The sequence below is a fragment of the Marmota monax genome, unplaced genomic scaffold (assembly GCF_021218885.2).
Source record: "Marmota monax isolate L192 unplaced genomic scaffold, Marmota_monax_Labrador192_F-V1.1 WCK01_AAM20220418_F8-fsc00056, whole genome shotgun sequence".
NCBI lineage: Eukaryota > Metazoa > Chordata > Mammalia > Rodentia > Sciuridae > Marmota > Marmota monax.
In genome coordinates this window covers 1,757,779-1,784,829 of record NW_026695212.1, presented here as the reverse complement: position 1 = coordinate 1,784,829, position 27,051 = coordinate 1,757,779, and the positions used below count along the sequence as shown (strand labels likewise).

The following is a 27,051-nucleotide window of genomic DNA, read 5'->3' as shown; positions in this document are numbered from 1 at the left end:
TAAGGGAAGGCGAGAGAATGGGTGACCATTTCAAAAAACAATGTGTTCTTGTTTTGATTTGTTTTGTTTTTGTTTCAAGCTGCCTATCCCTAGAACTTTCTCAGGCAAACTGGGAAAAATGGTTGGCTCAAGGTTTGAAGTTGTTTGCCCCTGAGGAAGAGATAGAAATAGACCACAAATGCACATGTCAAGAAAATAGGAAAATTGATACAACGATTTTTTGTTCTGTTTTTGTTTCATTCTGTTTCGGTTTTGTTTTGTGTTATCTTATTGGGTTGCATTATCTTTATAGTAGATTAGAAATTAGTAAAATATAAACTGAAAGAGTGTTTAGTAAATTGTTAGAGGTTCAGACTATGGAGAAAGACATTTTAGATCAAGCAAAAGAGAAGGTCTCTTGAGCTAGTCAGACAGAGGAAGAAAATTTAAAGGAAGAAAGCTTAGAGGAGAAACAGCTATTAAGGAAAAAGCTACAACAGGAGGCTGCTACTAACACCGTTCTATCACCAGAGGGCATAATTCAACCAACAACTCCACCTATGGAGACAGCTGAGTGGCCCTCAACCCCTGTAGTTGATAGATGGGATCCTGAGACAGGACCTCAAAGATTAGCATGCCCTGTACTTGAGCAGGCAGGAGGGCAGCGAATTCACTGTGCTTTAGATTTCAAAACAGTGAAGCAGTTAAAGAAGGCTGTAACAACCTATGGTCCTCAAGCACCCTTCACTGTAAGCATGGTCGAATCCATTACCAACTTGGACATGACGCCAGCAGATTGGGCTAGCATGTGTAAATCTGTGCTAAATGGAGGACAATATTTGTTATGGAAGGTTGCCAATGAGGAATTTTGCATGGAGATGGCTAGGTGAAATGTAGCAGCCAGTTACCCTCAAAGAAATCTAGATATGTTGTTAGGAAAAGGACCTTATGAGGGTCAATGGCAACAAATTGAATATGATCCTGCTATATATGCACAAATTGCTGCAGATGCAGTTAGGGCATGGAAGACTTTACAAGGACATGGAGATTTACAAGGTCAATTATCTAAGGTAATACAGGGAGCTAATGAACCTTACGCTGAATTTGTAGATAGGCTTATTCAAACAGCTACCAGAGTTTTTGGGGATACAGAACAAGCAATGGCATTAAATTAAACAACTGGCTTATGACCAAGCAAATCGTTGGTGCAGAGAGGTCATTAGACCATGGAAACATGGAGATTTAAACACATATATTAAATTATGTAGAGACATTAATGAACAAGGGCAAGTCTTGGTAGCTGCAGTACAACAGGCTTTAGATGCCAGGCCAAAAACATGCTACAACTGTGAACAAACAGGACATTTTAAAAGGAATTGCCCCATAGGAGGAGGGTTTAACAAAGCTAGGTATCAAAGGAGTAGAATACCGGGTATTTGCCCATGATGCTGTAGAGGGAGACATTGGGCTAATGAATGCTGTTCTCAAACCACCATAGAGGGTACTCCATTATCAAAAAATGGACAAGGACCAGGTGTTTACCCACGATATTGTGGAGAAAGGCATCAGGCTCCATTGCCAAAAAACGGACAGGGGGGCCCAATGCTCCGGGGCCCATGACCACAAATATACGGGGCACTGGAGGAACCCAGAAACATAATGGAGAAACCTAGCAACACCATCAGGATAGTGCCCAGGACACATTATCCATCAGATCTCTCATCAGATGAACCAGAGGGAGCGCAGGGTTGGACATCTGTGCCTCTGCCAGAGCAGTACTAACTTCAGAGATGGGAGTTCAAATCATTCCCACAGGAGTAAAAGGACCTCTTTCCCAAGGAACAGTAGGCTTATTGTTAGGACGCAGTTCTTCTACTTTAAAAGGACTTATGATAAGTCCTGGGGTAATTGATCCCGATTATGAAGGTGAAATAAAAATTATACTAGTTCTCCAAAGGGTATATCAGTAATTTCACCAGGAGATAGAATAGCACAGTTATTAATAATACCCAGCCTGCATGATAAATTTTCCCACAGTAGTACAGAAAGAGGTTCCAGGGGATTAGGCTCCACAGGTGTGGATTGGGCTATGCTGCCTTTAAATTTAGATTCTCGCTCAATGCTAAAACTAAATATTCAAGGACATGAATTTAATGGGCTACTTGATACAGGTGCAGACCTTAGCATCATATCTCGTCAAGAATGGCCAAAACATTGGCCGTTACAACAAGCTACTCAAACGCTTCGAGGCCTAGGAGTGGCAACTAATCCCCATAGAAGTGCAATGGTATTAGATTGGAAGGATCCTGAAGGATGTGAAGGAACTATACAGCCATATGTATTGGATCATCTTCCTATAAATTTATGGGGACGAGATGTTCTAGATCAATTAGGTTTGACATTAACAAATAACATCAATCCAAATGCGCTCACTATTAGGGCTAGACAAGGTTTCAGGAAAGAAAAAAGATTAGGAGAACAAGAACAAGGTATAGCAACACCAATTCAAATAGATCTAGGAATAAATAGACATGGATTGGGTTTTCAGAAGGGGTCACTGAGGCAATAAAAATTACTTGGAAATCAGAAAGACCAGTATGGGTTCCCCAGTGGCCCCTGACTAAAGAAAAGATACAAGCAGCCCATGACCTGGTCAAACAACAATTAGCAGAGGGACATATACAACCTTCCATATCTCCCTATAATACTCCCATTTTTGTCATTAAAAAGAAATCTGGTAAATGGAGATTATTGCAAGATTTAAGAGCCATTAATAATGAGATGGTTATTATGGGACCTGCTCAATCAGGGATTCCTCAATTGTCTGCTTTGCCAAAAACCTGGTACGTTTTAGCTATAGATATTAAAGATTGGTTTTTTTTTCAATTCCAATTCATCCTGAGGATAGTCCATGTTTTGCATTTACTATCCCTGCACTGAATCATGAAGGTCCTGATCAGAGATATGAATGGAAAGTACTCCCTCAAGGGATGGCTAACAGCCCAACTATGTGTCAAATTTATGTTAACAAAGCAATCCAGCCACTTAGAAATCAAAATCCTGAACTACAAGTATTTCACTATATGGATGATGTATTGTTAGCACACAAAGATAAAAACACATTGCTAGAATGTTATGCCACACTTACAAATTTATTAAAAAAATTATAATCTAGAGATAGCAATAGATAAAGTAAATTAAATTTTCCAATTAATTATTTAGGAGTTCTATTGTCCTCAACCATGGTCCGTCCACCAAAAATTCAAATATGAGTAGATCAACTCAAATCACTTAACGACTTTCAAAAGTTATTAGGAGACATAAATTGGATAAGGCCTTATCTAGGCATACCAACAGGAGAGTTGGGACCTTTATTTGATATCCTAAAAGGTCCATCAGATCCAAATTCACCCCGAATGTTAACGCCTGAAACAAGAAAGGCATTAAAAATTATTGAAACATATATGGAAAATATGCATTTGGATAGAATTGATATAAGTTTGCCTTTATTATTTATTGTAATTCCAACAAAAAATATTCCTACAGGAGTATTTTGGCAAGAAGGTCCATTATTGTGGATACATTTATCTTATTCTCCTAACACTATTCTTACTAGGTATCCTGAGGCTGTAGGAAAATTAATACTCAAAGGAATAAAAGCAGCAAAGGGAGTGTTTGGAATTTCTCCCAATAAAATTATTACTCCATATACTATGGATCAAATTGATGAGTTAGCTATTGAGTTAAATACTTGGGTAATAATCATGTGTAAATCTAATGTTTCATTTGATAATCACTTATCATCTAATCCTTTGTTGTCTTTTTGGTCTTCGCATCCTGTAGTTTTTCCAAAAATGACAAGAAAAACACCTATCATGAATGCTCCAAATGTATTCACTAATGGGTCAAATAATGGTACAGCAGCAGTAGTTACCCCTGATCAAACTTTTACATTTTTAGTACCCAAACAATCAGCTCAAAAGGTTGAGCTTAATGCAGTATTACAAGCTTTTGTGATGTTTAAAGATTCTGTGTTTAATTTATTTTCTGATAGTCAGTATGTAGTTAATGCTATAGTATCCCTTGAAGATGCTGGTAGGATTTCCCCTTCCTCTACTGTTTTCTCTTTGTTTTCCACTATACAAAGTCTAATCTGGGACAGAAAAGACCCATTCTTTATAGGACATATCAGGGCACATACAGGTTTGCCTGGAGCCCTTAGTTTGGGCAATGATTTAGCAGATAAAACTACACATGACATACATATTTTCTCTACACTAGAAGAAGCTACAAATTTTCATAAAAGGTTCCATGTCAATGCTAATACTTTACAAAAGCGTTTTAAAATAACTAAGGAACAAGCTAGACAAATAATAAAACAATGTCAAAATTGTGTGACCTTTTTACCACAAGTTAATCTTGGAGTCAATCCCAGAGGACTGATACCTAACCATATTTGGCAGATGGACGTCACACACTTGCCAGAATTTGGAAAGTTAAAATGTCTGCATGTTACAGTTGATACTTCTTCTGGATTTTTGATGGGCTCCCTTCATGCTGGAGAAAAAACTAAAGATATTATAGCTCATTGCTTACAAAATTTTGCCACTGTGGGCGTTCCAAAACAGTTAAAAACAGATAATGGTCCTGGCTATACCTCTACCTCTTTTAAACAATTTTGCTCATCATTTGGCATTACTCACATAACAGGAATTCCATACAATCCACAGGGACAAGGCATAGTTGAAAGAGCTCATCAAACTATTAAAATGTACTTATTAAAGCAAAAAGAGGGAATTGGAAAGGGGTATATATCCCCCAAAGATAAACTTAAAATAACCCTTTTTACTCTAAACTTTTTAAATTTGGATTCATCAGGGCTTAGTGCTGCGGAAAGGCATATGTGTCCAAAAAATGTACATAAGCCTAAGGTACTTTGGAAGGATATTCTAACAGGACAATGGAAAGGTCCTGACCCAGTGATTGTCTGGAGTCGGGGTTCTGTTTGTGTGTTTCCACAGGGAGAACAGCAGCCAATTTGGATTCCAGAGAGACTAACCAAAGCGATTTCTAAAGACCAAAAAGAAGATGATTTGACTCAAATCCATAACAGCTGATATCCAGAGCTCCAGCTTGGCAATTCTTACATCTGCGACAGTGATTAACCAGGATGCTTTTGTCAATATCTGTTTTATTATTGCAAATTTTTTTATTCACGTGATTTAAATGGTTTAATTTAAATTGGGTAAACAGCTGTTGAGGATTGTTTTAATATGTGAACAAATAAGGAGGTTAACAGATCTGTTTGTTTACTTTCACCTTTCCTTTTCGTTATATTTAATAATTCTGTTCAGGATAATGTAAATTGTTCAGAAAATTGTTTTCTTAGTACCTGTTGGAATGTTACATAATTTTTTTTTTTAGCATCATTGCCAGAATTCCTATCTTCATCCCAGTGCTGGTGAAGACAAAGATAAAACCAAACTACAGCCTCCTTGATAGCTGTCACAGTAAACTGTATAAACTGATGCATCAATGAATAATAACTCAACAAGTAATGCTCAATCAAGGAGTCGATTTACTTTGGGAGGAAATGGACATATTGATAGATTTCTCCACTTTGAACTGCTTGCAGAACTTGCCTGGACTATGTATCACTTGTATGGATTGTGAACTATCTGTTGGTGCAGCGAATTGTGGTAGTGCTGGGGTATCTTTGCTGATGGTGTCACCGGTGGTACAATTTTTCAAAGGAGTCGTCAATTGGCTTAGTGTCGTGGCATTTCTGTATCCTCCTCCCTTCTGCTAGTGATGGTCTAAAATTTGGGGGCGAACAGAGGTGAGGCAAAGAACTTCACCCCCCCACTGGCACCAAGGCCAAATTTGGGGGCCAACAGAGGTGAGGCAAGAACCTCACCCCCCCACTGGTGCATAGGCCATTCCACAAGTATGGCTGTATGGTGGACCGGTAGTCAGTGAAGGGTATGATCCAATTGCAGTGGTACCAACCTAAGACAGGAGGCTGACGCCTAGAGGTCAGCTCATCCGATGACAGGTAAGGACCATATGTTGTACTGGACAACCTACAGGCACGGTCCCTAAGCCACATTGCTTGTTGTTTAATTAAATAGAAGGGGGGAGATGCTGAGAGCCACAGCTGAGTCGGAATGGCCCCTGGCATTTTGCCAATAGTATTGATTGACAGGAGAGGCATTACTATCTGCCTCAGCCGCTACTTTGCAGTTCTCACGCTACTTTGGAGTTCTCGTGGGGATTCCCGGAGAGTTCCCATTGGTTGGGGAAGTGTAGGAGGAGGGATCTCTGGAGGATATTTCCGGCTGCTGGGTCCTGGTTCCTGGACGAGCCGCATGGCATTTGGGAGAATTCCCCGGGAGCGTGTGTGAAGTATTTTGGTGGAGTTCAAAAATATGAAGTTTGTTCCTGCTTCAGTGGCTCGTGGTTTGTGCCCAGCCAGACTGCGGCACTACTGGACATCAAGTAATCTTTCCCTATTAATTTTCTTCAACAATTAAGCAGCTGCTTTGTGTATCAGGTATTGTTGTATGGCATTTATGGAACTGAAAGGAACCTTTAAGATCAAGACCAATCCCTATGTTTTAGAAATGAGAAAGCTCAAGTTAGGGAGATTTAAATGACTGCCTAGGTCAGCTCCCAGTAGCAGAAGCCAGGTTGGACTCTGAATTCCTTTGATCTTTCCACCAGAGTACAAAGCTCTTGAACTCTGCTGTTTCATACTTAGCTGGGGTTCCACAACTAGATTAGAAATGGCTCCAGGCCATGAAATGTTGGTTTTTCTCATATACCTCTCCACATTTTTCTCTCAATACCATAGAAACTCAAGGGGCTTAAAATTTGTATTGAATTCAGATGTGTCCTTTCTTCCTAATTCATGCCTCGGGGTGACTTATTATCTTCCAAGTGAGTTAGAGAGCTGAAGGAGAGTAAACTAAATGAGTTATGCAGCAGCAAAGCCATTTGAGAGCCTTTACTTAATTAACATTAAATACAAATCACAGGTTTTGCCTCAAAAGTTTTCAAGTGGGGTTGACTAGACTGGAGGTACTAAAAGAACCTTAGGTTATGGTAGGATATTGATTAGTGATAGGAAAAGTCTAATCCTGAAGCAATAATCTGACCATGGGGCTGGGGATGTAGCTCAGTTGGTAGAGTGCTTTCCTCGCATGCACAAGTTCCTGGGTTCAATCCCCTGCACTACAAAATAATAACAACAACCTGGTGTTGAGCTACCTTTTGTTGGTAGCCATAATACATCAACTCATAAGAGAGTGGAGCAAAGATCATGGAATTAGCAGATTTTAAGAGTAAATTCATTTTTTTCAAGTTCCCAGAATATTTTTTTAACTTTATTTTTCACGTAGTGCTGAGGCTCAAACCCAGTGCCTCACATGTGCTAGACAAGTGCTCTACCACTGAGCCACAACTCCAGCCCCCTAAATTCATTCTTTTAATTCAACTCAAAATCTTAAAAGACTGTCTTCATAAATTGATTCAGTAAAACAAAGAGTTATCTACAAAACATTGTGCATCAAACATTGCAGATAAAAGATTTTTTTTTTTTTTTTTTTTTTTTGTGTGTGTGTGTGGTATAATGGTACTTGGGTTTGAGCCCAAGGGCACTCTACCACTGACCTACATTCCCAGTCTTTTTCATTTTGAGACAGGGACTTGCTAATCTGCTGAGGCTGGCTTCAAACTTGAGATCCTTAGCTTTTCGAGTAGTTGGGATGCCATGCACCATGATGCCCAGTTAAAAGATAGTCCTTGATCATGAGGGAATATAGTCTTGTAAGACATGTATTAAATAATCTCATTATGATAGGGTAATATCTCAACAAAAAAACTTTCTTGTATAAGATTGTGTGTAAGTAAAATGCTGCTTAGAAAACAGGCCATTAGTCTCCACCAGAACAGTACCAAGCTTTACTTTGGAAAAATTGATGACCTAATCTTCTAGGTTAGATTATCCATGGTGAAGACTACTATATGTAAAATATTCAGTAAGGGTTCACATGCTCACAGTGTCTGATCTTTACGTTCTCCAGTACTATGGTGTGGTAAAAGAGCCCTAGACGAAGATGAGGATAATCTGGAATAGGTTTTGCATCTGCCCATGTAATAATCTTGGGAGGCTAAGATGGTTAGCCTTTTGGAGGTAGTTTTCTCATCTTCGAAATGAAGAAATTAGAGAAACAATTTTCCTAAATTCCCCTCTATTGCTCTAATGTCTCAAATTACACTATTCTACCCATGAGGGATAGTATATATACACAGAGATTTATAAATAATTAAGCTAAATTCCTCATATTTGGTAGTGAAAAAGAATGAAAGAAAATATTAATCCAAGCAAAACAGATGACTGAAATATATACTTATATTTTATACATTTCATAATCCCTGGTGATTATAGATCAGAATCACTTTTGTTTTAATTAGAGGAGGATCTGGGCAAGGTAATTCATCATGTCCTTATGTTTGATTATCAGACAAGTGGAAATAGTTAAGCACTTAATATATAATGCTGAGCTATATGGGTGTGGAAGAAGCCTTTTTAGAACTATGATTCAGCTACAAGATGAGACATCATGAAGTGAGAGAACTGGCTTACCTTAGTCTAAGTGGTAAAACTAACACTGGTCCCCTAGAGTATGCAGGCAAAAGCAGGGCTCTGCAGGAGTTTTAGATACTAGACATGGAAGTGTCAACTGATCCTCCATTCCCTTTGATCCCCTCTCCTCTGACCTTAGCACTCTCTAGTCAGGTAGGACTGGATAGAAAATACAGAGTTTTGTGCAGTAGCATCCTTAGTGTGCTTAAAATCTCACACCAATAAATACCTGACTGATGTATGATATATTAACTAACCCAAACAAGACATGAGGTCCATTAATTTTTTTAGTTCCCTAGGGAAAAGTAGGGGAACCTACCGTGATTTATTTATTTTTCTGTGTGTTATAAGAGATTTTAGTACAAGAAGCAAGTTAAGGTTCACTGAAAATAAGATTTTTTTTTAAAAAAACGAAAGTCTCCATCTCTCTTTAGAAAACTTTTCTGAAGCAGATGCCCAAAAAGGAAAAAAACTGGATTATAAAAATGTTTGTGGCTTTTTATAAAATGTTTTTTTTTAATTGTAGGTGGAAACAATACATCTATTTTTATTTTCACGTGGTGCTGAGGATTGAACCCAGTACCTCATACTTGCAAGGCAAGCACTCTGTCACTGAGTCTCACGCCCAGCCCTGTAGCTTTTAATATCAATACTTTAAAAAGTTTTAAGACCTCTATCCCTCTTCCTTTTGCCCTCTAACCCCCCCACCCCCAACACCACTACCACTTCAGGAAAGTTAGTAATAGGAAAAAAATGTATTTGAAACCAAGCATTAGTCTGAAGTAACTTACCTCCTTTTTGGCTCCAAAGCAACTTGGATTTCTGATTCTTTGAGCAGATCAGAGATTTGGGTAACCAGTAAAAGAAATGGGCTATTCTTCTGAAGGTTTTGTTAAAGTCATTTCTTATGGCCATAGCTGAGACCAAGAGTTCCAGAGTGACTCTCCACAGAGCATGGATGAGGAACACTGTGACACCCACATGTGACACTTTGTGAACTTTCCTTTAGCCAATGTGTCTGGAGACCACCTGTTAGCCCTAAATCCCCTTTCTCTGTCATTCCTTTGACTTGTCCTTTAGACTTTGGCCCTTATAACTAGAAACCATATTAATAGATGTTCTTTCTAAAGAAAGAGTTTAAGCTGTCGTAGGAGAAACTCTAACCTAACGTAACAGCTGACAATTTTAAAGCATGGATCCCTTGACTTTCTTCACAAAAACAATTTTCAGAGAGGACTGAAACCACCACCACCACCGTATCCAACTCAGCATCCAATAGAATTGTCAATGGCAATTTGTAGGACTTAGATAGCGACTGACAAGCTATCTCCCAAAGGTGGCCTTGATCCCATTTTATATATTTTTTTACTGGAAAAATGACACCTATTTTAAACCATGACAAGAATTTAGGGCGAAAAAAAGAATTTGACTAATTATAAGACAAGAAATATGTGAGTCTGATTTCTTTCCCAAGGTCCTGTTTTGATTTCTAACATTTTTTAAAAAAATATTTAAGTTGGACACAATACCTTTTAAGTTGGACACAATGCCTTTATTTATTTTTATGTGGTGCTGAGGATCAAACTCAAGGCCTCGCACGTCTAGGTGAGCACTCTACCTCTGAGCCGCAACTGCAGCTCCATGATTTCTAACATTTTGATAAACAATTCTCTTTAACTTTTCTTTAACATTATTGGCCCTGATTTCTAGCTGTCTATTATGTGACTTGAACTGAAGTTCCCACTAAAACTACATCTAACATTTGGGCTTTGTGCATTGTTTGTGAAAAGAAAGGAACTTCTTCATGTAGTCATATGCTTTTTAGTACCTACAGTAGCCTGATGCAATATTTGAGCTCCTCCCCCCCCCCCCCTTCTCTTTTGGTGGTGCTGGGGATCAAACACAGGACCTTGTACTTGCTAGGTCACTGAGCTGCTTTTCCTGGGCTTGCACAGTACATTTTTGGAGCCGATTTACACTCCAAAGAGAAATGGGGGATATTATTATATTGCTAGTTTTTATTTCCAGATCATATGCTTTTGGTTGATACTCCACTTCAGTATTTGTTTGGAACTTGGACTTTGAATCCTCTTGAAGTGACAATCAGAAATCAAGTCCAACTAAAACAACAGTGTACAGCTTTTTCAGATACTTTTGTCTTCTTAAAAATGTGGGGTAGGGAATACAGATAAAACAATACTGTTGGGCTGGGGTTGTGGCTTAGTGGTTAGAGTGCTTGCCCAGCACACATAAGGCACTGGGTTCAATCCTCAGCACAACATAAAAATAAATAAATAAGAGGCTAGGGTTGTGGCTCAGGCGTAGAGTGCTTGCCTAGCATGCGTGAGGCACTGGGTTTGATCTCCTGTACCACATAAAAATAAACAAAATAAAGGCAATAAATAAATAAAATAAAGGTATTATCCACAACTAAATATATATATATATATATATATAAAACATTATTAAGACTTGTTTAAACATTTTATTCTCAACAGTGTCTGCCTCCAGAACCTCTCTGTTTTATTTCTTCACTTAAAAAGTTTTTTTTTTTTTTTTTTTTTTTTTGAGACAGGGTCTTGTTATATCACTCAGGCTGGTCTTGAACTTCTGGGCTCAAGGGATCCCTCTGCCTGAGTTTCCCCGGTGCTGAGACTATAGGTATGTATCGTCATGCCTGATTTCAGTTTTAAAAATTTGTTAGAGTAACTAAATTTTCTGCAGCTCTACCTCAAATACAAACACATGGATAAAACAACAGAGTGGGGTGAAATCAGAAACACAAGGCAATTTTATTTCTGCCTTTTTTTTTTTTAAGGAGAGAGAGAGAGAGAGAGAGAGAGAGAGAGAGAGAGAGAGAGAGAGAGAGAGAGAGAATTTATTTTTAATATTTATTTTTTAGTTCTAGGCAGACACAACATCTTTGTTTGTATGTGGTGCTGAGGATCGAACCCAGGCCGCACGCATGCCAGGCGAGCGCGCTACCGCTTGAGCCACATCCCCAGCCCTTATTTCTGCCTTTAATTACAGCTGTGACTATGGCTGTAATTGTGAAGGGAGAAAACTGTTGACAACATAGTTGAGAGTGCTTATTCTTACTGATGATTCCTTAGGTAATTCCAAACAATGTATCTCTTGTTTTTAACCATAGAACATCACAAAAAGTGAACATTAGGGCTGGTTGTGGCTCAGTGGTAGAGTGCTTGCCTAGCATGCATGAGGCACTGGGTTTGATCCCCAGCACTACATAAAAAAAACAAAAAAACAAAACAAAACAAAAAAACCACAAAGGTATTAAAAAATGAAACCATGTTTTAAAAAAGTGAACATTAAAAAAACCTCCAGAAATAAAAATCAAGATTATTGTAACTATTTTCTGTATAATTTACTGATGAAGATATAATATATTCTTCAGTGCTGAGCCTCCTGCATGTTAGGCAGGAGCTCTACCACTACTTTTTTTTTCTTTTAATTTATTCTTATTTATTTCAGTACTGGGGACTGAATCCAGTGGCACTTTACCACTGAACCACATTCCCAATCTTTTTTTATTTTTTGAGACAGGCTCTTATTATGTTACTGAGAGTCTCATTAGTTGCCAAGGCTGTCCCCGAACGTGCAATACTCCATCTTAGTCTCCCAAGTTGCACTATTGTGCCCAGTACTAAGTATATTTTTAAATAAATTTTTGAAAAATTTTATATTTTATATATTTTTATATTTAAGAAGACTCTTTTTGATATAGGATAATTAAGTCTGTTAAGCCACAGATGTAATAATACTTGGTAATTTCCAAAATAATAGAAGAATTTAAATAAAAGAATAAAAAATTTTTTTCTTTTGTGATGCTGAGAATTGAACCTTGGGCCTCAGAGAAGCACTCTACCACTGAGCTACAACACCCTAGCCCAGAAGTTGGAATTTTAGGAGATTTAATAGGATTATTTTTCAAATTTCTTTCTTAAATCTCGAATTTCTTTTTATTTACTTGAAGCCACCTCTTCTTTTCACATATTTTATGTTCACTTACTTCATTTTTATTTTTCTGTAGTCAGAACTATAGCCTCACTTCTATGTTAAGTGCTAATCTACTAATTTCTACATTTGTTATATATTCTATATTTTATATCATTAATTCCCATCATTTACAAACAGCCTATTATTGAAAACAAAAAAGCAATTAAACTGGAGATGAAACTTATTGTAAAACTAGTTTCAGCAGTCACTAAAACTTTAGTAGTCTCTGAAAATTACTAGACTGGTACACCATGTATTTATTGACTGTAAACAAAGTTTTAAATGAGGATTTAAAAGAAGTTGGGTGTGGTGGCACATGCCTGTAATCTTAGCTACTACTCAGGAGGCTGAGGCAAGAGGATCACAAGTTTGATGGGCAACTTGGCAAGACCCTGTCTTAAAAAAAAACAAGCTGGGAAGTAGCTCAGTGCCTGCCTAGCATTTGCAAAGCCATGAATTCAGTCTTTAGTACCACAAGAAAAACAAACAAACAAAAACCCCTCTGTTTCCATGTTACTATAATGGAGAAAACAAAAAACCTAAAAAATCCAGTAAAGTTAAAAACTACAAATGTAGAATAGATTATATTCCTACCAATCCCACTAATAAAAATACTAATAGAAAGTGTTTGTTTACTGGTATTCTTCTCTCAAAATAAAAATAAAACCTGAAAATATACCACCTATCCACATAATCTGAGTAAAATTTTATCTATAAAACATTTAAACAATGCAATTCAAGATATATATGTTAGATGGTAAAATGGAAAATTAAAATCAAGAGGGATTAAATGCCCCTTTGTTTCACACTCTAGACTAAGTAGGCATTCAACACCAAGTAACTGCACAACTATATAAATAAAAATAGTTATCTCTGCGTTTATTTCTATGATGTATACGTGTGAAACTGAAATTTCCCTATACAAAAAAAATGCATCAATAATCTCAATTAAAATCTTAATACATTTTCAGTTTTAAGATGATTCAGTTCTCAATGTATCATGATAGTCAAATTTATTTACTCTTTAGTACATATTATCTTTATGACACAGTTGTGTATATTCATCCTTCAATAGTGTGATAAGCCAAAAACCAAAATCAAAACAAATAAAAATTCCAATGAATAAAATAATTTCCAAACAATCTTTGTGTCTAGAACTCAGAATAGATATTTCAAAGAAAAAATTCCCTTACAATATGCATAGCATAAATTCATGAAAGAACTTGGAATTAGTGGGTTTATAAGAAACACAAAACCGTCACCCCATTTGGTATGTTGAGAATAATTTACCATCACTACCCATATGCACCTTTCAACATATAACTTTTGGGCTGGCAATGTACCTCAGTGGTAGAGTTCTTGCCTAGCGAGCACTACTCTGTATGAACTACCCTGGGCTAACTCCTAGCACTACAGGAAAGGGAGGGAAAAAGATGATTTTTGTTTCTCATACTGGATAAATAGAAACACATGAACTTTTTACGTTAAAATTGAGAAATTTATTTTTTTCATGAAATAGTAAGCAGGATTAAAGAAATATACAGCTTTAAATAATTGAAATGACCTTAAAATTTTAATGACAATTATACACTTATGGCCAAAAATGAATAAAGTAATTAATTCACTTTAAAAATTTTGTTCAATAATTCATCTGAAATTAAACAAACAGGAGGAAAACTGGGCTCTGGGCACCTTATAAAATGAAATAATGTACATTTACCCTTCTCAAAAAAAAAAAAAAAAAGTGACTCCAATAAAACAGTGGTTTACTTCTGCTCCCCACTCACAAAAGCCACCTTTCTATTCTAACCATTTATAAACTTGCCAACTATTAGTCTTTGATTTGTAAGGATGCCAATTTGGTTCCATTTAAAAATATTCCAATAGGCAGCTGGAGAAATATGACTTCTCCAGCTTTCGTCAGAGTGAAGGACCAGCATCTCAATTTGTCAGCCAGTCATGGCTTTCTTCTAATGCTTGCTGAGGTCAAACTGCCTCGTGTAGTTATAAATGTTAAAAGGCAAAATTACATCTTAACAGCAGCCAAAAATTTATATATTTTATGTATTTACAATATTATACATATTTACAAGACCACATCAAATACTGAATTGTAGAAATGAGAGACCACCTATAAAGGCTTTCATTTAATATCCCAGCATTATCTTGTGCAAACTGAAATTTTTCTGAAACTTCTTAGAAAGCTAAAGACAGTCGACGTTGCGTAGGCCACCATCCATGGTTAAGGAACCAAACCTAAAACACACAAGAAAAGAAAAAAGATAATCTCAAAATGATTCACTGATTTGGCTCCCGAGGTTGGCTGGTTAGTTTGTTTTTCATTGCTGGGAAATGAACCTAGGGCTTTGTGCATGCAAGGCAAGCATTCTACCACTGAGTTGTAGCCCTGTCCTCTAACACCTGAAATTTCAAATACTACTTTTGGGGGGAACAGTTATTTTTAAAGAGTTTAAGCAACTATTCATTCTATTTCTTTCTGAACAAGAGTGGTGTTATCGTAAATAGATAAAAAAACACAACTCAGTGCCTTGAGAAGACTTAAAAAAAAAAAAAAGAATATGGGAAGTGATGTAAATGTGAAAATGTTAAGAATCAGATACTTTCTCATAAAAATTTATAAGCCAAGAAATGGAGTTGGAAGTGTGACATTCAAGGGATAAGGTATGGAATCTTTCTAGAACAATAAGTTTTTTTTTTTTTTTTTGGGGAGCAGTGGGAAATAAAGTTGGGTTCATGTAAGCTGGGAACTGACCATTATATTCTTGAAAATATGAATTTAGACTCCAATTTTTAGGTAATATCTGTTTAGAAATTTTTGAGCCAAAGAAGTGGCATGGCTACATCAATACTTTGGAAGACTATTTTGGCTGTAATGCCCATGAGAGATGGGAAGAGCCTGGGGCTAAGGAAACAGGATAGCAGGTTATTACCACAACTTCCACATGAAGAGAGAAGCAAGTTGAATGAGGGTGGAGAGGGGAAATGTGAAAGTATGTTGAAGAGAGATCACCAAACTTGAGAGGGAGTAAAGGAAGTATGTACATAAAATAATTTATGTTTAAAGGAATAGAAAAAAAGGTAGTCCCACTAAAGAGAATGAGGAAATTAGAGGGGAAACTAAGTTGGGGAGGGTGATTTTAGATAAATCAAACAAAAAACTGAAGTAACAGAGGGATACCCATGTGGAGACAGCGGTACAATATTCTGCATAAGACCTGGCTTCCATTATAGGATGAGCATCCCTAAACTGAAAATGTGAAACTAGAAATGATTCAAAATCTGAAACTGAGTACCTAACATGAGGCCACAAAAGGAAAATTTCACAGCTGACCTTATGACAAGCTGAAGTCATAATGCAAGCACACTAAAAATATTGTATTATTCACTTCAGCCTAAGTGTAAAGTTGTATATAAAAAACAAAAAGAGATACAATTTTTGTACTTAGACTTGGGTCTCATCTCCATGATATTTCATTATTTATATGCAAACATTCCAAAACCTGAAAAAAAAATCTGAAATCTGAAACACTTCTGGTCTGAAACACTTTGAATACCCTTTAGTTCTGTTAAATCTTAAGAAGTCACGTAACATTTATGTTAAGATTATGTGATATTATATTACTAATATGCTGTCGAAAACATCTGCAAATAAAACACAGGATAAACTGACTTACTAGGTGTACTTTAGGAATTGGGTAATTTCATTCCATAAGTCATAATGATTCAATATAAAAGTTTGTTAAGAATTTATCTTAATAGTCTCTTCTTTCTAATCTTTAGCCTTATTGGATAAATTTAGAATTTAGCTAAAGTTGTGAAGAAATTACAAAGTGGATACCATAAAAAAGTGATATAATTACTATCTACTTTCTATAAACAAATAGAAAAAAATAATTAAAAAAAAAACTTAACAGGTTAGGGCTGGAGTTGTGGCTCAGTGGTAGAGCGGTCACCTACCACGCGTGACATACTGGGTTCCATCCTCAGCACCACATAAAAATAAATAAATAAAATAAAGGTATTGTGTCCAGCTACAACTAAAACAAAACAAAACAAAAACCCTAATAGGCAGAAGAAATAAAATTTGAACATATAAAGAGATGTTTAACATTGCTATTAACCAAAGAAATATATACTAAAAGCAGATCTCAATTTTTACTAAAAAACATTGGCAAACGTTTAAAAGACTGATAACATTCAGTGTTGATAAAAGCATAAGTTTTGTCTGTTTAGAACATATAACTCTTTAAAAGAATAAACTGGCAATAAACTTAAAATTTAAATGTGTATACCCATAAATTTCACATCTAGAAACATTTAGATTTTGATCCCTCAAAAACTCTTATAAAGTACATGAAGAGATATACACAAGGATGTTCACTGGAGCATAATTTGTAATTGTGAAAAATCAGAAACAATTTAAACCAAAAGGAGAGGGTTAAATAGATAATGGGGAAACTCTCAGGATATAGGAGACTGATTTCCTGCTTCAGCTCTAGGCTGTAAAGCACCTGAAGGAAGAGAATACAGTGTGAAAGTATCCTGCAAAGGTACACAACATCACATAACAGGTAATTTTATCAGCACTTTAAGGGTGAGAGTGTGTAGAGGAGTACCTATAGGCCTGAAAGAGAAATCGTTCTGCAGAGCCAAAAATGACTGGATTTCTCTGAGGGACCAGGATCTGAAAAACAGCCATCCAAAAATGGTTTCTTTTGGCTCTGCATGTTTTTCAACTCTCTTTTGGTCTTATCTATTAATATTCTGTGGATAAGCAAACACCTAGGTCTTCAAAGAATTGCATTTCCATGTGGCACTCACCTGCCAGGAGGTTTCCAGAGGGTTCTGGAAGTTACTCAGCACTAATCAGAGTGCTATTCTATAGGCAACCCTGAATCCCCAAATTTAAAATCTTTGTTCTAATGAACAAATGTTATGAAAAGTCATGTGGAAATATTTTCGGGGGACTGATTCAAATAGGCAAATAATTCTATTAACCAATGCTTCAATAAAATGGAATCAATCAACTATTAGAAGGTATCACAAATTCATCATCATGCTGAAAGAAGAAAACATAAAGGTTCTGACATTTTTGTTCCCTTCCCAATGCTTAACCACTGATAGAAGACTGACAGATATAAACACAGATGTGTACTCACTCAACTGCAAAGAAAATCAACAACACAGGATGAGTTTTATATTACTTACCTTTCTAAAATATGATTATTTTCAGCAAGTTCTTTAACCACCCCTTCCATCTCTTCCTTCAATTTCTTCATACTATAATACAAAATATTTAATTAACATTATCAAACACCATATTCACAATCAACATCAAGATTTTAAAATTCTTTTTTTTTTAAATATTTATTTAGTTGTAGATGAACATACAGTATCTTTATTTATTTTTATGTGGTGCTGAGGATCGAACCCAGTGCCTCACACATTCAAGGCAAGCACTTTACCACTGAGCTATAGCCCCAGCCCCAAGATTTTAAAATTCTTAAGAGCAAAATTACAAACCAAAGTTAAAGTAAATGAAAATATCTTAATTTCCAAGTAAGTTTCTTACCCAAGAGTCATTTCCACTAAGGTGTTAGAACTTGGATAAATTGGGGTTATGGTATGTTTGATTCCACTGGAGGCCGCAAACATTTTCTGAGGCAGAGTTTCTTGTAACTGAAACATCAAAAACCACATAAGAGAACAAAAGTACTTACTATAGGTCATAGATCAAGTGTTTTAGCTTTTAGTAAAGTCATTTACAGCTTTAAATTTCTATTTTTTTTCTAATATTTATTTTTTAGTTGTAGTTGCACACAACACCTTTTTTTTATTAGTTGTTCAAAACATTACATAGCTCTTGACATATCATATTTCATACATTTGATTCAAATGGGTTATGATCTCCCATTTTCCCCCTGTATACAGATTGCAGAATCACATCGGTTACACATCCACGTTTTTACATACTGCCATACTATTGTCTGTTGTATTCTGCTGTCTTTCCTATCCTCTACTATCCCCCCTCCTTTCCCCTCCCCTCCCATCTTCTCTCTCTACCCCATCTACTGTACTTCATTTCTCTCCCTTGTTTCCCTCCCCCTTTCCCTTCACCTCCTCTTATATGTAATTAATACCTTTATTTATATGTGGTGCTGAGGATCGAACCCAGGGCCTCACACATGCTAGGCGAGCGCTCTACCGCTGAGCCACAACCCCAGCCTCAGCTTTAAATTTCTATTTTAAAACCATCATGACACAATAACAAAAACACTCTTGTTACTAACGACAAAAGAATGGTTTAATAGATGTTTTTGGTTATAAAACATGAAAATTCTTATAATTTGCCTCAAAGTACATACCAAAAAATGGGTGAATACAGATGAATATAGGCATGTGAAACCTGTCCTGTTTCTCCCTTTTTAATCATTATGAGACATAAAGTAAGAATTTTAATTTTTTCCTAATGGATCAAAGCTTTTATTCTAGATACTTTTGAAAGCTGTACCTCATTAGTATAGTCTTGATACTTTGATACTTCTTCTTCAATATCAAAACACTGATTAGTTAGAGATAATAACTGTTTCCTAAGATGAAGCATCTTTCTGAAAACCAAAAATAATCCATTAGTAAGCAGTCTAGTGAAATATTTTCACTTAAATATATACATTATATTGTAATTACCCAACCATTACCCCAAAATAAGTTTACTTACCTCATCCATTCTTCTGACTTATCCAAAAATGCTTCATACTTTTTAACGCATTCATCTGCAAAGTGGGTCATAGCTTTTGTTGCATGGTAATACAGTTTTTGCCTACAATTTTAGAAATAATCAAAGAGGTTTACATGAAGTTCATGTAAAAATAATCAAAAATAATCAAAGAGGTTTACAAGAGTTTCTTGTAACTACTTGTTTCTACTTCCAATATTTAAACATTTTCAAATATATATAATAATATATATAAAATATATATACATAATAATTTTGTAGCTTTAGAACATTTATAGTAGAAAGCAAAGGTTTTTAAGACAGACATAGCAAAGGAAGAAAGAGAAAGTTCAAACTGGAGAATGTTAACAAAAATAAACTGTCCTCGCCTCTGTTTCCTTTGCTCTACCCTTATGCAATCAGAGCACATGAGAGAGAAGTTGACTTGAGAGGAATAGGGATTTTTCTTCCCTCTCATTTGTCTTTCTTGATAACTTCCCAATCAGGGACCAGATGGACAGGCCTCAAAAATGTGCACCCATAGCACCAATCCTTTAAAAGTTTAGATTAAAGTATATATTTTTTATTGTAATTAATCACAATTTTCAGAAGAATTATATTAATAGAGAAAACCAAAACAGCACCAAAACAACCAATTAAATAGGTACTTACTTATCAAATTTGTGGATCTGTTCTTCATTGTAAGCTAGTCCTAGAAATAAGAAAATGTATACTTTTGTTAATGTAGAATCATAATATTACTTGCACTGTTTTTCCTTTTTTGAGATTACTGCTTCAAAAAGGTGAAGAGTTTGAAGCAGATGTCACAGACCTATGGCCTAAGGGTTTCATATCACTTATAGATAGAGGTTTATTCTTTGGTCTGTACAGTGTTAACATTAAAAAAAAATTAACTGCTAATACTTAAAGATTGGAATATTTCTAACAAAAGCTGTATTTCTAACTTCTCTTGAGAAATGAGAAACCTGGGGACCAGGCTTTCTGAACAGTGGCTCTCCCTCTTAGATGGGCTGTCTACTCTCCAGTCTCAGTCCTCACAGGCCAATCTCATTCTTGTCTGTTACCTGCCCGGCCCTGAAGCTTTGGATTTTATGAATTAAATTATTCAAAAGGTTGTTTTAAGAATAATTTTTAGTATATTCAACCTCTTTCCTTACAGAATTCTATCTGTGGAACAAATAACTCAAGCAGCCACCCTTACAAATATACAAAATTAATCCATCTGAATTACAACTAACTACCAAGGCAGGCTGATTCATTAGATTAACAAATAGAAAATTTTACTTACTACGTTCTGCTTTGTCTTTTTTGAACTGATAGTAAATTTCCGTGATGCAGTTTAATAAGACCTGTAGTTTTTCTACACTATTTCAAGGAAAAAACAAAAAACAAAAAAATCCAACTAAATTAATTGAATCAATGTGAAAAAGGATATTAATAAGAGCAGAAACTACTCATAAAACCAGAACCTACTTTCTGTCTTTTGGATGGGTGCCTTCCTGATGTGCCCATGCATCTGTCAGCAGTCCACCTGGAGATAACCTGCTGTCGATATCCTGAAGACTTGTTTCTATTGTCCCCTGGGAACTGGAAAGCTAAATAAAAACCAGTGGGTTCAGATCCAGATTGCTGAAGTCAGAAATGATAACCATGGTGCCAATGGAGTCTGGACATTTCTTTGTAGACTGCCTCAAGTGAGGGCAGATTAATTATTTTCATCTTTAAATACAAGAGCAGTTTCTTAGGTTGATTTCCACCAAGAGTACAATATAATAATACAACATAACACAAACTAGTACTAAAATATTTTATAAAATGTTTCATACAGTAAATATTCTGTGTGTGCGTGTGTGTGTGTGTAGGGGGCGTTTAGGGAGAACACTAGGCAAGTGCTCTGTCACTAGCTCTACCACCCTAGCTCAGTAAATACTGTTTAAAAACAGATATGTGAAATATGTATCTTCAACTAACATTTTTTTTCTATAAAAAATGATTAGTATTCTATATATTATAGAATTATGAATATGAAATAGGAGAACCATTTGCATAGTCCCAAGGATAAAGTATAGGACATATGATTTGTGCTCTCTAGAAGCTCAAGAAAAGTAGTTCCTCTTAAAAATAGAAAATGAAAAAAACCTCATCTAAGATCCTATTCATTTAAGTTTAGTAAATTTATCATTTTCCTACCACAGAACTAAATATTTGTAAAATTTGAGAAAGGATGAAGGTTAGCCTTAAAGAATGAATACTCTTAAATATTTTAAGGGTCTATACACTACTGCTTTTCATTTTGAAAAAGTCTTAAGTAATACTACCACTAGAAACAAAGTGAAGGGAGACCTTCTCACCACACTTTGGTCAGCACTGGTATTACAATTTTTTAAGCCTTGATCATTTGAAAGACAAAAATGGTATCTTACTATTATTATAATATGCAATTTTCTTTTACTATATTAGTATAAACTTTAAGTTTTTCACTACATTTCTATTTGTAATTATCTAAATGTTGTTTATCTACTTACTACAGATTTAATATTTTCCTTATCAATTCAAATGAGCTATTTTTATAAAAAACTATCAAATTTTCCCAACTGACTTGCTTTTTAACATTTTTTAGCAAATGAAGATTTTAAATTTTTACATAGTCAAATATACACTTTTTAAAAAATGTTTTATGTCTTCTTTAATATTAATGTTCAATTAATAGTTTATGGAAAAGTTATTTCTTATAGTGTTACACAGAGGAGTGGAAAATTACAAGCACATGAAGGATGAATATTAAGGGAATAGTAAGTAAGACTAAGCTGGGTGTGAGGGTCAAGCCTGTAATCACACAACTCAGGAGGCTAAGCCAGGGGGATTGTGAGTTCAAGACCAGCCTCAGCAACTTAGTGAGGCTCTGTCTCAAAACAAAAATTAAAAGGGCTGAGGATGTAGCTTAGTGGCTAAGTACCCCTGGGTTCAATCTCTGGTACCAAAAAAAAAAAAGTGTATAAATAAATGAACAAAAAGTTTTAGAAAACAGTGATATGATGCTTTCTGACATTTTATATTGTACTTAAAAATTTTGACTGCTGATTAGAATGCACTAAACTTCACAACCTATTACTCAATTATGACTATTTTGGAAAGTCATTGTTCTTGACCTAAAGCTGAAAAAAAAACAACAACTAGCTGGGCTTGGTGGCACACGCCTGTAATCCCAGCAGCTTGGGAGGCTGAGGCAGGAGCCAGCCTCAGCAACTGTGAGGTGCTAAGCAACTCAGTGAGACCCTGTCTCTAAATAAAATATAAAATAGGGCTGGGGATGTAGCTCAGTGGTCAAGTGTCCCTGAGTTCAATCCCCTGTACTAAAAAGATAAAAAAAGAAACAACTAAAGACTAGCCTAAGTTTAAAAGAGAAAAGAATTTCATCTTAATTTTTTCACTTTTAATTTAACATCCATTTTATAAGTACTCTAAATACTAAAAGCTTGCAAGGGTACAGTATTTTTTTTTTTTTTCTTTTAGTACAGGGGATTGAACCCAGGGACATTCTATCACTGAGCTATATCCCCAGCCCTCTTAATTTATAAATTTTAGACAGGTCCTTGCTAAGTTGCTTAGGCTAGCCCCAAACTTGTGATCCTCCTGCCTTAGCCTCTGGAGTAGTTGGGATTACAGGCATGTGCCACCACACCAGGCAGGAGTATTTTTACCTATATAATTTAACTGGTACAATAACCCATGAGATGAACAGAGTATGAATGAAATTGCTCATTTTTGAGGGAGAAAAAAAAAAGGCAGAAGGATGCAAAGAAGTTAATGCCTTAACTAGCAAGATAGAAGTAGCTAGGTAAATAGAGGAAACTCTGGGATTAAAAGTCAATTCGTACAATATATAATTCTGTGTACTTCTACAATACTCTTTTTTTGGGGAGGGTGATACTAGGAATTGAACCCAGGGGTGTTCTATCACTGATCATGCCCAGTCCTTTGTATTTTTTGAGACTGGGTCTAAGTTGCTCAGTCAGGCCTTAAACTCGTGATCTTCTTGCCTCAGGTTCCTAAATTGCTTGGATTACAGGTGCACACCATCACCTGGATCTATAGTACAATTTTTAAAAAATATTTATTTTTATTTTTTAGTTGTAGTTGGACAGAATACCTTTATTTTATTTGTTTATTTTTATGTGGTGCCGAGGATTGAACCCAGGGCCTCGCACGTGCTAGGTGAGCGCTTTACTGTTGAGCCAGAACCCCAGCCCCTCTATAACACATTTTAATAAGAGATCCAGAGACTCCCTGAAATGTGAGTATATTTTTTGGCAGAGTTGAAACTTGTGCTGTGATTGCTTTTTCTAGTGATAGAAACTGCCTTGAGGATTCCAAATCTTTCTTTACTTTTTATTTTAGAAAAAATCTGATAATATTGTCCTAATTAATTTGCATTTATTTCTAAACAAGTTGACCCAACCCACATCCAACTACATGTTAAATTACTTTTATAAATTTGCTTTAATAGCCACAGTAGCAACACAATATCACTACAGATTTAAAAGTCAAAAAGCAGGGAGGAGAGAGAAAAAAAAAAGGGAGGGAGGTAGAGTGATGTATGTGTGTGTGTGTATAAGTACAGCAAGAGTTTGAACATGTTATAAAGAATGTCAAGACAGTAAGGGTATTTAAATATTGTTAACAAGTCCATGAAGATGGGAAAAAGTTACATCCTTTCTGTGGAGATTTTTAGAAATATCAATGCTCTAAGAAACTTCTAAGTCTAATCTTGCCAGAAAAGGAATAGATTCTTAGCCTATAATTTTATAAATACTTACTCTCAACAATTTGGTGTGTATGTCTGAAATTTCACCTAACTCTGTTGCTTCTAGGTTGATCTTCATTAACTTTTCATATCTGTATAAAAGTAAATCACAGGAAAAAAATTAAATGAATACATTTTTTTTTTTTTTTTGGTGGTATCAAGGATTGAACCCAGGGATGCTCTACCACTGAGCTACATCCTTTTTTATTTTTCATTTTGAGACCAGCTCTTGCTAAGAGTTGCCCAGGGTAGTCTTGAACTTACAATCTTCCTGTCTAAGCCTCTGCTTAAAAGATGGTTTACAAATTGTATTTAAGTTTTTATCATCATAACTATTTAATAAAAAATTTATTCAAAGTCTATATCCTGATGCCTTCCTGAAGAAGAAATTTTATATGCAGTAGTTCCTCCTCATCTGTGGTTTTGCTTTCTATGGCTTTTGTTATGGTGGTCAATAGTGGTCTTAAAATATTACATGAAAAATTCCAGAAATAATTCACAAGTTTTGAATTTTAGGCCATTGAGTAGTGTGATAAAATCATATAACATTCACTTTTTCCAGCCTGGGACCTGAATCATCCTTTTGTCCTATATATCCACACTATATATGCCTATTATGACTAATAACCACCCATTAGTCACTTAGTAGCCACTTCAGTTATCAAATCGACTGTCACGATATTATATTACAGTGCTTATATAAAAGGCTTTGTACTATCTGAGGTTTCTGGTATGCACTGGGAGTCTTAGAATGTACTCCTTGAGGATAAGAGTGCTACTACTGTACTTTACTTAAAAATTTGCACATGAAAGCGTAAAATAGAAAAGGCAAGTTAATTTTCGATAATTTTATACCAGGACAACAGTAAAAATACTAGCTTTCAGAATTAAGAGAGGTAAATATTAAATACCAATTTCATTTATATATTTCCTCTGTGGTACAAATATTGTAGCTTAGAAAGAAGGCAGTTTAAATTATCATTCTGTTTCTCAGGGAAAAGATTAATATATAAGAGTAAACCAAAAGTAACTCCTAAAATTCTAAAAATACTCCCAAAGGTTGTTCTTGAATCTCTCTTCCTACTTCTTTGTTATTGAGAGGTTTTATGTTTTCCTCTTCAGAGATTCTGCTTTGCAAGATAGACACAAGATGTTTCCATATCCCACTACATTTTCCTTCACAAAGGGAGTGTACACAGACATGGTGCTCATTGCTTTCGAGAAACTGTCTTCCCCTTTAGGATGAATTAACCACTCACCTACAAGCTGCTCCATAGTACAAACACTTGAACTGCATGCCACATGCTAACAATGATTAAATAAACAGAAATGGAACATTTAATATTTGAACCACTATTAAAAAGGAAGTAATCTACTCACACTTTCACAGTTTTTTCAATGTTTCTGATACAGAAATCCAATGTGATCACAACTTCTGTCTTTTTGTGTACAGTTTCATTGTAATCATCTTTAACTAATTCACTAAAAAATAACATTATTACCATTAGTTTATCTAAGGAATTATTTATTTTTTCTTGTCTATCACTAATTACACACTGCTATACTACTATTCAAAAAACATTTCATAATGACATTCTTATTATGAAAGCCAAATTATACTTATTAGGACAACATTAAAAGAATTTGTTACCAATTTGTTATACATATCTAGAGCACTTTATTTTTGCAAACCATATTACAAAGTTTAGCACTTTAGAAACCTAATGTATTAAAATGATACTTATAACAATTCAATTTTCAAACATACAAAAATAAATTCTATAGCATTTACATTTTATACCATCAAAACTAATTTTTAGTACTCACAGTAGATTGACCTACACTTTCTTTTTTTTTGCAGTGCTGGGGATGGAACCCAGGGCCTTGCACATGCCAGGGAAGTGCTCTATCACTGACCTACACTGCCAACCCAATTGATACTTTACAACAATAAATGTGATCTCTGAAGAATGATGACATAGTAAATAATATATAATTAAAGGGCTTATGGTCTATTTCAGGGATCAACAAACTAAGGTCTTAGGCATGTTTTTGTATAGCCCATGAGATAACATTAGATTTTGAAAGGTTGTAGAAATAAGAACAAAACAAAGAAAAATCCACATATGGCCCATGAACCCTAAAGTACTCACTACAGATCCTTTACAGAAAGAAAAAGTCTGTCAACAGCAGTCTACGTTAAAAATTATTTTTTCATGAATTATTAAAGCATAAAATAATAAGTAAAGGGGGAAAATTTTTAAGTAGTGATTGGTATAGAAAATAGCAAGAGAAGATGAAAACTTTCTAGAAACCACTTAGTAAAAAATAAGGAGGCTTTATTAATTCATTTATGCTTGGGAATTGAACTCAGGTACATATGGCATGAGCTCTACCGCTGAGCTACACCTTTAGCTCCACAAGGAGGCTTCTTATTGAAAATAGGAAAATAGACTTAGAAACTGGATATGTCAACACATTGAAAATTATTGTATTTATGGGTTTCACATAATGTTGGAAGGAAAATAAAAGTCTAAAAAAGAGAATACTTCATACATATTTTTGCAAGAAGGGATGGGCATGAGGTAGAAATATACACACTGTCAGAAGCATTTAAGCTCAGGGACATGACATACCGTGAGGTGAGCTCAGAAAACATACTTCTTACCATCTTTTGGCAACAAAGCCATTACCATACATGTACAAAATCCAAATGCTTCAAACAATGTATAGAATGCTAATAAGCATAATTCTCAGAAGAGAGCTTATCAGATGGAAAAATGACATTATAAATAATAGGTTAAGAAAAAAAGGCCAAAATCATATCCATGTTACATTTATTAGGAT

The 27,051-nt window shown here is 35.3% G+C and overlaps 1 protein-coding gene and 1 long non-coding RNA gene across 2 annotated transcripts in view; one reads left to right on the top strand and one right to left on the bottom strand.

Moving 5' to 3' along the window:
• Nucleotides 1–6,319: 6,319 nt before the first annotated feature.
• Nucleotides 6,320–26,307, top strand: LOC124083932 (uncharacterized). The gene is made up of 3 exons (XR_006848959.2): nt 6,320–6,477; nt 11,202–11,287; nt 26,066–26,307. It is a non-coding gene; the product is annotated as an uncharacterized LOC124083932 (long non-coding RNA).
• Nucleotides 14,120–27,051, bottom strand: part of Tbk1 (TANK binding kinase 1) — a 44,614-nt gene continuing 31,682 nt past the window's right edge. Inside the window, exons 12-21 of the mRNA XM_046430690.2 lie at nt 25,585–25,686; nt 24,218–24,296; nt 20,874–20,995; nt 20,689–20,765; nt 20,052–20,091; nt 19,383–19,484; nt 19,176–19,272; nt 18,237–18,343; nt 17,873–17,944; nt 14,120–14,899 (exon numbers count right to left, since the gene is read on the bottom strand). Coding sequence (XP_046286646.1) covers nt 14,848–14,899; nt 17,873–17,944; nt 18,237–18,343; nt 19,176–19,272; nt 19,383–19,484; nt 20,052–20,091; nt 20,689–20,765; nt 20,874–20,995; nt 24,218–24,296; nt 25,585–25,686 — 850 coding nt within the window. The 3' untranslated portion in view covers nt 14,120–14,847. The remainder of the gene's footprint in view (nt 14,900–17,872; nt 17,945–18,236; nt 18,344–19,175; nt 19,273–19,382; nt 19,485–20,051; nt 20,092–20,688; nt 20,766–20,873; nt 20,996–24,217; nt 24,297–25,584; nt 25,687–27,051) is intronic.